The sequence below is a fragment of the Phyllopteryx taeniolatus genome, chromosome 9 (genome assembly GCF_024500385.1).
Source record: "Phyllopteryx taeniolatus isolate TA_2022b chromosome 9, UOR_Ptae_1.2, whole genome shotgun sequence".
NCBI lineage: Eukaryota > Metazoa > Chordata > Actinopteri > Syngnathiformes > Syngnathidae > Phyllopteryx > Phyllopteryx taeniolatus.
In genome coordinates this window covers 17927781-17938910 of record NC_084510.1, presented here as the reverse complement: position 1 = coordinate 17938910, position 11130 = coordinate 17927781, and the positions used below count along the sequence as shown (strand labels likewise).

The window sequence follows — 11130 nt, the reverse complement described above, 5'->3', positions numbered from 1 at the left end:
TGACACAGTAAAGTTTGGAACAGTGTTCATTTATTGTTCAATACACCATGACAGTTGCCAGATAAACAAGATGTTTCATGGTCCATGAAGCAAAACAGCAGCTCTGATGTCTAGTGCCAGGGTTGGTGCCATCTTGTAGACTTTCACAGGTAGGTGGATGAGGTGTTGCTGTCAGAAACCAAGTTGGAGGTGGCCCAGTGGATCCAATTCAGTCATACAAGAAAGTCCAACAGGCTGCAGCTGACACGATGAGGATTTACTTTGACCTCTGCCTCATCTTTCTCCTTTTACGCTTCAGCCTGAAAATAAGGGGCGGGGGGTAGTTTTAGGACAGTAAAGTTTAGTTGATAACACCTAGAGCACAACTTTAAAAACAAAAGCACATAATAGTTGGCACTTTGGAAGCATGTGTCATCATACATGAGACTGATGGAAGTTCACAACCGAAGTTGCTCAAATCTTACCAACATTTAAGTCGAAGCTTTAATATAGGAACCCCAACAAATTTAGTCAGTCAATTATTTTTTTACAATAAATCAGATAAAACTTATTTCCATCCTTTATTTAAAAAAAGACCTAACAGGTACTGGTTTGGTCTGTAAATGGGCAACAATGTTGATCAGTTTTCAAAAGCTAAAGCAGATGTTTGCAAATGTCTTATTTTGATTAAACAAAGAGTCAAGTTTGCGTTCGAGGACTACAGAAATCCTAGAATATTTACTGTTGAGAGGATGAAATTATGGATTTTGACAATTTGATAATTGATTAGTTGTCAATTGTTGCACCTCGATACAAACACCTCAGTAATTCTATTATACAATACATAACAGTAATCAGTTCGCTGGTAGCACCCAATCAAACTACCAAGATCATCCTGCCACCTTTAAAGAAAGGACGGTGAAACAATCGACTCAAGGAATACATGCAAATCTTAAGAACTTATTCCCATTTTAAGTGAAAATGATCAACCTTTGGACATTGGCCTACAAAGACTTGCCATACAAGTCAAATCCAGGCGCCTTATTGCCACACGAGACTACGAAAATACATTTTGTGCTTACCTGCGCATGCGCTTCTTCCTCCACTGCAAGAAAAGAAATGGTTACATGTTAACCAACACGTGCAATACATGCGCTGCATGCCTCGAACTATGAGCGAGCGGTTCAAGTCCCAATCTCAATTTAAATGAAACAATATTCCTACAGTTTCCTTAAACATACGAGACAGAAGCCCACATTGGAAGTCAACCACTCACTGGTTGTCCATTACTAGCACACGACCCAGCGGGCCCTGCAAGTAGCATTAGCGTAAACGATACTATGCTCAATTGGTTTAGTTACGCTGTTAGTTTACGAGTCGCAGACGACGAGAATAAAATGCGAAACATTTCAGCGATAACTTGCGCCATTTAACAAATACAGAACCAGTATAGCGGCAATTGTTTCTTGTTGGTGGTTCTCAATGAGGGCGACAAACAAAACGATCTCACCTTAGCTCTCATCGTGCGGAGAAGAGTCTGTTCAAAGGAGAAATAAAACAATGTTAGTGTCTGTGGATGGTGAATAAACTTTGAGGATTTGATTGGATTGCGATGGGAAGAAACAAATTCCAATACCTCACAGCGAAAAGGGCAACGGAAAGAGGATGTGACGAAATACGAGGGTTGGATTTATAACGACGGTGACGTCACTTTCAAGCGCCATCGACTAGGAAATGCAATTTGACGCTCTCACTGCGCTCTGAGAGTGCTGTGTTCAACGAGCCAGAGCGCGCTCAATTTTCTATGAATTTATGAGCGAACGAGCGCGTCCACCATATTGAATGTGTCACTTCTGCCTGTAAACATTTCGTCCTGCCTGACGTTCCGGCCGCTCTGTCTACTCAGTCAGAGCGAGGGAATGAATAACCGAACGGCACAATTTAACAACTCTCTGAGTTGCCGAACGTTCCGGAGAGAGAGCGCACTTGGAGTGAATTTCCGAACGTACCCCTAGGATGGTGTCTTTGTAATGACGGGAGTTGTAGTTTCATAGGTTGACGCCAGTGTTTCTTCGACGTTTTACATCAAGTTACAAGTACCACATCAAAAAATACTTAGCTCTCCAAGTACCACCATAATGGCTAACATTAAAATACAGTATCGTAGTAGGCCCAAGTGCTCATTAAAAAAAATATTAATTTTCAATGTAATACAACGTAACTGTATTTAACAAATGTACTGCATTGGATAAAAAAAAAAAAAGACAATATAACATGCAGTTTGAACATTTATTTCAGTGATTCTTTCACACACCACGTGAGCGAGCCTGCTTACCATGCTTTTAAAATCACTTACATCTTATTGCTCATAAAAAAATTAGAAAATAACCATTGTTAATTTTACATGAGATTATGTAGTACGAGTACCAAGTGGAATCATTGCCAAAGTACAGTTATATTTAAAGGGGGCATATTTTGTCAAGGCGGCACGGTGGACGACTGGTTAGAGCATCTCCCTCACAGTTCTGAGGACCGCTACCTTTCCGCTCCTGAGCCAGCGCTGTCAACATAACAAATGCATGTGCTCTCACAAGTGGGTCTTCTACACGGACGCAACCAATCAGAGGAAAGGGGCGGTGTTAGCCAAATATGGACAAAGCGGATACAAAACTGGGTCAAACAGAAGTAGCTGTCAGAGGGGCCTTTTCTGTACTCGTATGACAAAACCAAGGTGTTTTTTTTTTTAATTTACACTTTTATACTAAGTCCAAGTTAGTCACTCTATGGCGGTCTAAATAGCCAAAATACAGGACTTTTAACTTTTTAGTACAATTTTCTGTGCAAATACTCTGTGTATGTTACAGTGCCTTGCAATAGTTGCATGAACACTTGGACCTAATACGCCACTGTATTTTAATGTTGATCATGATGTTGGCAACTGGCGCGCTCAGTATTTTTTGTGGCACTTGGTGTAAAAGGTTTGAGAATGACTGCATTATAATGGAGAATTAGTTACATTATACATTTATGCAACCATTCACGACTATTGCACTTGGGTTGGACAGAGACCAGGAGAAATGCACATCACAATAAAGAAAATTGTAAATGTTAGGCATAAATGTGCCTTTATTGAAAACAAAGGAATATGAAAACGTTTGTTGTAGTCTGTTGAAAAGTAATTTGCCCTCTGACTGAGCTACAATGCAGGATTGCAGATTTGGACAAATCGGAACCCACAAGGTCTCCACTCAAATCTGAGAAGCTCTCTTCAGAAGCAGAAAATCTGCATAGCTTCTCTCGTCAACATTTAATGGCAGTAAATTTAGCATTTGTTCCCCAACACCCGTTTTCCCTTTTACTTTCACTTCGCAACTTGGAAGTGGGAATTTTCTTTGAAAAATATGATCTCTGACCAAGATGACGCACGTTGTCTATGACATACAAACCTTGTAAATACTGTCATTTGCACTCTACACTTGTGAAACTATTCTGTCAGTTTTCATGAGTGACAAGCACCAAATACAACCCTTTACTGCATGTCCATCGAAATGGCCGATGAACAACAGGGTAATAGGACTGATATGATTGAACAAGTCATTCAGGAATTTGAGAGAAACATGGTCACAGACACACAGTGTATTTCGATTGGATATGTGCTGAAAGCAACAGCTCCAAAAATTCTTTAATCACATTTGGACATCAAAAACAAATTGTTAGTCCCGTTAATGCCCAATGTAAGCTTTAGATGTTTTAGAGGGTGAATATTTTAGCTGTAACTAGTACAGTAAAGTAGATTATTTTTTAGAAACAAGCACACTCACTTAACCTTTCTTTATGTCCTTTCCTGTAATGCAGTAAAGGGTTTGGCATCCATGACTTCAAGAAACAGAATGTCGCTTATGAAATATTCACTTCCAGTTCTTGCTTTTATAAATTGGACAAATTGTGAAATCAGCTCTTCAGAGTGACTGGAGGACAGCGGGGTCGATTTCTTGCTTCTCTTTGGGCTCTTCTTGCATGGGTGTCATCGCAGTTATTTATTCTGCTGCTTCTGTTTCCTCACTTGGCTGTCCTGCTGCGTTTTCTGCTGTCTTTGAGGCCTGAGGGATGTGACAGCAAAGCAGTGGATGAGCAAAGTACAGCTAATTTATTCCGTTTTAACAATAGTTTAACAGCGATCAAATGTGGGTAATAACTTGATGGGACAAAGATGGTCTGTAGAGAATAGAATTCAGTTTAGAGAATACCTTCTTTTTCTTTTTCTTCTGCGTTTTCCGGCTTGCAGAGCTCTGTAACAAAGTCTAGAAAGGAGACGAGTATTAAATTGAAAAATAATTCCTGCACTTGTATAGAATCTTAAGTGGGTTGTATGAATGCTGACAATTGGGTCAAATGAGAACATTTGCTTCCAATCAAAGTCAGCAAAGGCCTGATTCTTAAATGTCAGGAAAATTTATCCTGATTTTTTTTAGTTGTATTTTTTCCCCCCTCCATAATCTGCTCAGAAAATGGTCAGCCACCAATGCTTAAGGCAGAAAATCTGACAAGTAAGCCACCCTCACCAGTTTTTGGCGCTACACTGCGGCACTTTCACAAACGGGTGAATAATCACGTGCATCAGAAAGAAAAAAAGATCCTTGTTCACAATTATATGTCATTGTGTTAAATAACATTTTGTGTATCAAAAGTACTAGTGGTATCCATACTCTGTATCAGACCACTCAAGAGTAAATACTGTTACTGTATCAGTCTGGAAAAAAAAAAGTGGTATCGAACATCCCTAAATCAAAATGATGCGGTTGTTTTATATACGCAACGTGTAATTTTCGTTATTTTTAGTTTGACAGTAAACATGATCTGGGAATGCCAAACAGCTCGACGCCTTTTTTTTAATTATATTTCCATTATGCCAATCTGCTGCTAGTTGAGTTCGCCAACACCATCTCGTGCTCGTATCTTAAATTTCTGCTCGCGAGCCAAAAAATAAATGAATAAAAAAAATTCACATGAGCAATGGCTCATATCTCCAAAAAGTTGGGTGACTCAAAAGTCAAGGTACCACTGCATTTTTATTTCGCTTAACACTACCTAACTACACACTTTTCTGCTCAAGCACTCACTCGTACCCTGAGCTCTGCGTCCTGGACTTCGTGCTCTGACTTGTAGAACTCTGGCTCAAAGGGCCCGCTGGTGATCCTGTGAGGTCCATTGGCCATCAGCAGCACTGTGAACTTAAACTGTGCTACAAGCTCTCCTGAGACAAAGAGGGAGATCAACAAAAAGTTCAATCAAAAGGTAAAGTGTCAAAGCACATCCGAGGTAAATCCTTACCCTCTTTCTCGTGTAGCACACTGAAGGGCTGCAGCAACTCATGCTTAGCACATTCCACTACTCCCAGCCGGGCTTTGGCCTCATCCTCGAATGCTCTGAGTTAAATAGAACAAAGGCACGTGGTATTGATGCCTATTTCTCAAGAAATATTTTGAATATTATAGAAGGCAGTCGTTTTTCTTTACCTAAGAGTGAAGGGCATGGCATCAAAGCGCCGTTCGACCTCACTGAAGAAAGTACGAGAAGTCTTCATCTTCAGGCCGTACTGCTTACTGGGGTCCCGCTTATAAATGGTGGTCCTCAGACCGCCATCTCGGGCCTGACGGTAGACATGATCAACATTTATGTGTTCAGCGCACAGCACTCGTGCTAATCTGACAGTTTCAGAAATGCCAACCTAACTGAATTAACAGATTACCCGGAAGGCAGAATTCAGTGCATGTTCTCTTGCCAAACAAAGTACTTCCATAAACGATGCACCTCTACATTACCATGAATTGTGAATTAAGGATGCACTCACACTGGGCTCAACACTGTCTGTGTTGCACTGTCCTGCATAGGCAAGCATACCATGGGCTTTGACTCTTGTTGTCTTAACTGTATTAAGGGAGCACACTGTGTGGGGTCGTGTGTGTACATTAACTCAAAATGTACAGTTAGCGCAGAGATGTTTGCAACCCACGTGGTGGAAGAGCTCACAGACGCACAAATGGCACATTATTTTGGAATCGAAAGGATCTATTTGACATTCACGATGCGCCTCCTGTGCATTCTGGGAAATCTGGATGGTTGGCTTTTCTGCAATATTAGGTAACTGACCTTCCCTTCTCCTGTGCTGACCAAGACGTCCACAGCGTAAACTTCGTGCACCTCAAACTCTGCCTTCTCATGATCCTTCCTGGCACCAACAAAACAGTCAAAAGGTGAGCGCGTCAAACATTTGACTGGTTCTCAACCCGCGCCCATTAGTCAAATATTAATTAAACCAGGGGTTCTCAAACTTTTTGGATCCAGGGACCCCCTACAGTGAGTATTTTTTCCAACCACCGCCTCATAATCATAACGCCAACCAAGCATAATTAGTGACAATGATTACTCCTAAATCCCATAGGAATAATTTATTTATTGAAACCTCAACACCCATATTTCCTCAGTTAAGCCGCTTCGGGTTTAGCAGCACTCGATGAAGTGGACATATTTATATTATCCATCGTCCATACAGAAACGCTGCAAGTCAAGCGATCCATGATTAAAGCGACTGAGGGAGGCATGACAGATTTGCGTGATACTTCGCAGTCATATCACAGCTTTTAATTGGCCCAATGCTAAGGTAGGAATGTAATTGGCTTAGTCTGTTTGTTTTATTGGTGCACTTTAAAAACAAATATTTTGTGGACAGCCACTAGAACCATGGCAGTCCCCGGACCCCAGTTTGAGAACCCTTGCTTTAAACTGCCGTCCTCGCTTTTCAAATGCAAGAAGTGGTTGATGTCAAGAACAAGATTCACCTTTGTAAGCATTATATTCCACTGTGTTTAAGGGCAGAACTAGCACAGCTTAAATGAAATTTGCTGGAATACAAAGAGCGATGCAAATAAAAAGATAAAAGAACCTTTGCTGGTCTGTTGGGTTCTGAATGATGGTCTTCTCTCCATCGATGACATGCTGCTTTAGCTGATGAGACAGCATACCTTCAAAACACAAGATATCTTACACATCAATAGTGAAATACCGAGAAATATAAAGTAGCAAGATTTCCAAACATGCTTCAAGCTCAAGATCAACGACGCAAAGAGGTACACATCGAGGTACTCACCCTCGATAGGTGAGCACTTGAATGACTGGGAGATCTTGCCCCATGCCTCTGTCACCTGGGTGTTCTGAATTTAAGCAAAATTAAAGCATATCTCATCTACTTCTTCGGTGGATTGAAAACACTAATGCAAACGTACCTGGTTACCAGGTTTGACGAGGCGAAGCGCGGCTTCGCCGCACAGATGGGCCGCTTTGATAACATCAGCTTTGCGGCCTGTGACAGGGTTCTCCTGCAGAGAAGTCAAGAAGTTCAAGGTGTGTTCTACGGAGATGAGGCCAAATAAAATGATACGCTGTGCTTTTAATGTCCTCACCTTAGAGGCTCCCACCACAAAGCTGTGAGCAACGTTGGCAATGAAGCCATCTACGTGAACGCCGAGGTCACTAGAAAAGCAGAGATAAACAATCCCTTTTAATGAGATGACTTTTATTCTGTTTCGATTGTGGTATCATTCAGACAGCCGTGAGGCCCATCAGCATTTGACAGTTTTGGGAAGCATAATATTCCATTGACCATAGTTGTCCAATTCACATTGAAGCAGTGATGCAAAATTACTGCCTCACAAGAAGGTTTTCAATCCCTGAACGCAGTTCAGCACCAGTTTGAGAAGGTTTATGGCCGTCAAACTGGTTACAGTTACACTATTGATGGAAAGTTTCTCAAAACAGGATTTGTTGTTGTCAAACCACGCAGCAGATGGTCTGCTACTACCACCACTGATGAAAACACCAAACTCCTAGAGCAGGTGTTCGCACAAAGCCACGGAAAGTGATAAAGCTTTACCCGTACTGACTTTAGCTTGAGCATCATAATCTTGGGCTCGAAGCCTTTGAACAGCCTGAAGTCCTTACAGGTAAAGCTTTATCACTCTACAAAGCATTCTGAATTGACCTTTTGTTGATAGCGATTCAGCGCAGCCCTCCAGATAGACTTACCCTGGCTTTGCATGAACGCCTGCTCTAGAAGTTCAGCTGGATGGCTTTTCAAGACAGATATCCTGCTTCCAGAAACTTACCAAAATGCGTTGGAGCAATGTGACAGCCATAAAGCTTCTCAAACTGTAGAAAAACTTCTTGCCAGTCAGCAATTTTGGCATTTTGCTCCATTGTCAATTGGCAGCCAAGGGCAAGGGAATGATATGCCTGCAAAGCCTAAGCTGCCAGGTGCTGATGGCCTCACATACAGTATATTCAAATGATAACTGAAACAAAATAGAAAAACGGAAGTGTAAAGTTACTTATGGGACACCCTGTATGTGCATTAAATACAAGATTGAACCATCATGGTGAACACTGCAAGCACACAGCTTTGAAATGTATTCAATCAAGAATACTTCAACTGCCAAAAATAAGCAGAATTAAATAAAATTTACTTAAGACTATGTCGGCGCCAGCTACCGTATTTCCTCAAATAGCAGCCAAGGGTGTTAAATTACCTAACTGCAGAGTGTAGCAGCTGTCCATGCCTTATTTGGTGAACTATTAAACTATTAAAGGACGTTGCACCCAGTGACTAATTCATGTCTATTGGAGTGGAGGCCACTGTTCGAGTAAATGTGCCGTATTCTTGTAAAATGAGACTTATACATCCCCAAAGTGAAATTCACTCATGTTGCATGTCAGTGAAGGTAAAGCAGGATTAATATAACTGACATGCCCGCTGGAGACTCACCTAAAGTGAGTTTACATCTCCCAGAGCCACATTAGAGCTCGAAAAACACTAAAACATACAAGCACAAAAGACATTACAGAGGGCGAACACAAGTGGCAATACAACAAATAGGATTTATCTTGCACGAAGGATGAGAATTTTGCCAAAGGCGGGCCATTGAGGATAAAGTTTATATAAAAGGTCCAACCTTACTTGTCGTTTACCACCAAGCAAGACAGGACGACAAGAAGGAAAAGGCCACAAACCCCAACAAATATGCAGGACACAAAGAGGAAAGGGACAAAAACGCTTAAGATACAGAGAGAGGGGAAGGTGTGAGGGGCACAGTGCCTACATTTTGACCAGATCTCCGTCTTTAAGTGTGTAGTCAGGGTCACTCTTCAGGGGGGAGAAGTGGCAAACACAGTTATTAACCGAGACGCTGGTAGGAAAGGCAATGCCTAGAAAAAGGAAGAAAGAACCGCTACGTTTTCATTTGGAAATCCAGATCATCAAATAACTGAATTTTGAGTTGTAGTTCACCTTTATGGTATTCTTACCTTTCTTCATGTCCTTCTCCTTCTTGAAGACCTTCCCAGTTTCAGCCATTATGTAGGCATCGCCCTTCTCACATAGGCTGAGCACAGACACTCCGGCCTTGGCCGCTTCCACAACCAGACGCAAAGCCTCTGAATGGGGAACCACGTAAAATAGGCAGCCATTAAAAGCAGAATGATAAGGAATATAACTGTGAATCAAGATCTGCAGTGTCTGTAGAAGACAAGGAATCTCCCAAATGCACTTGAATGATGATGTCAACCACCTCTGACTTAGTTCAAGTGGGTTGTTTGTATAGTTTCTATACTTAATACCTATACTGAGCGCTTGCACCAAGTTAAAAGGAGCGTTTAGATTTAAAAAAAAAATAAAATTCTGCTCTCATGGGATCTCATTAGAATATGCAGGTCTACCGATTGCAGTGTCCGATGACTGGATACTCAAGACCACTGCAGGACTTGACTCATATCTTCAAGTAGTCGCTAAATGTCAACAACATATGTTTATCAAGTCACGTTTAGGCATCTAAAGTTTTTAATTCTTTTATTCCCAACCATTGCGCCGGTGCCCATTAATGAGCCGTGAGAGATAAGCAGATGTGCTATGGAAAATTATCTAGTTTCACTGACTTGGTCTGAAAATTATTTAAAACAAACAATGTATTTGTATTCATCTGTCTATGCCAGTGTCATATAATGACAGAAACATTAAATGTTCTACCACCAGACAGCAAATCTACAGTTCACCTACGTATCCATCATTATCCAAGGATACAGTAGATATTTTCTTTTGTTTGGTGGTGTCATGAGATTTTTATAATGTAAGCCTTGGCTCAATACAAGTTGGGAAGCACTGGTTTAATACACCAAATACACACATGATCGATCTGTTACATCCATAGCTATAATAATCCTAATTTGAGCGACTGTGACACACTTTAACCACTGAATTTCCATTTCCTTATTTGAAAACATCCTTATCCGGGTAAAGTTGTGAAAAATCAGTTCATGGTATAGTACAAGAGCATTTTTGAGCTGTACATTTGTCAAATTAGTTGAATGCAGAAGCTAACTTTCCTTTAGCAACTAAATCCTGCAATGTTATTTACTCCTCCAACAGGCGTCAATATCAACAAAAGCGCTCACATTACATGAGGCGAGGCTGGAAGAGCCTTGCCTGCACCTGCTAGCCAGTTAGCATGCTAGCAGCTATCTCGAGTAGCATACGTGTGTCTCGCATGTCAACCACATGGCTGCACTTGCACAGGCCAGCACGAGCAGCTTGCACGGAAGACCACTCACGGTTGGCTATGTCGCCGCCCATCTTGTACTTGGTAACCACTAGGTCCTCGGCAATGGTCTGCTCCTGCTCGTCGTCGGACATCTCGACAGAGTAGGAGTTGCGAATCGAGCGTAAAAGTGACACAAATCCCTGCGGCTCCTCTCTGGATGGTGTCGACTGGCCTCCTCCTCACTCAGCCCGGTCGCTTGCCGCCACACCGGAGCGCGTCACCCCCCGAAAGCCCCTCCCACTTGAAACCTACGTTCTTACGTCACGTCTACTACGCCAAACACCCGCCAAAATGTGGGTGACCTTCTCTACCATAGATATAAATATTGTATATGCACGCCTCTTGATAAGATACGTCACTTTGTCTGCCATACTGGATGTGGCATTAGCTTGATGAGCCGTCAGGGTGGGATAACACAGGCAAGACCTTCTCTGCTGGGCTGGGCTAACCATAGCTACATATACCTCTATGGGGCTAACCATCCTTCCACCATCCATCTATCCAT

The 11130-nt window shown here is 41.8% G+C and overlaps 1 protein-coding gene across 1 annotated transcript; it reads right to left on the bottom strand.

Moving 5' to 3' along the window:
• Positions 1-13: 13 nt before the first annotated feature.
• Positions 14-10877, bottom strand: LOC133483748 (proliferation-associated protein 2G4). Its single transcript, XM_061785410.1, has 16 exons — positions 10636-10877; positions 9337-9465; positions 9132-9237; positions 7440-7509; positions 7263-7355; positions 7127-7190; positions 6923-7001; positions 6130-6208; positions 5496-5629; positions 5311-5405; positions 5106-5233; positions 4227-4280; positions 1616-4079; positions 1490-1516; positions 1062-1084; positions 14-299 (listed from the first exon to the last, which is right to left on the bottom strand). The coding sequence occupies exons 1-13, from the start codon at positions 10715-10717 to the stop codon at positions 4017-4019; spliced, it is 1176 nt and encodes a 391-aa protein (XP_061641394.1). The 5' UTR covers positions 10718-10877; the 3' UTR covers positions 14-299; positions 1062-1084; positions 1490-1516; positions 1616-4016.
• Positions 10878-11130: the final 253 nt, after the last annotated feature.

Bases quoted from the DNA above. Each gene is read 5' to 3' on its own strand.
- LOC133483748 (XM_061785410.1), bottom strand. From the start codon at position 10,717: ATGTCCGACGACGAGCAGGAGCAGACCATTGCCGAGGACCTAGTGGTT. The intron at 7,510-9,131 runs GTAGGCACTGTG...CTGCTTTTCTAG, and splicing joins GACGGAGATCTGGTCAAAAT to TGACCTCGGCGTTCACGTAG. The intron at 6,209-6,922 runs GTTCTTTTATCT...TGTTGGTGCCAG, and splicing joins AACCCAACAGACCAGCAAAG to GAAGGATCATGAGAAGGCAG.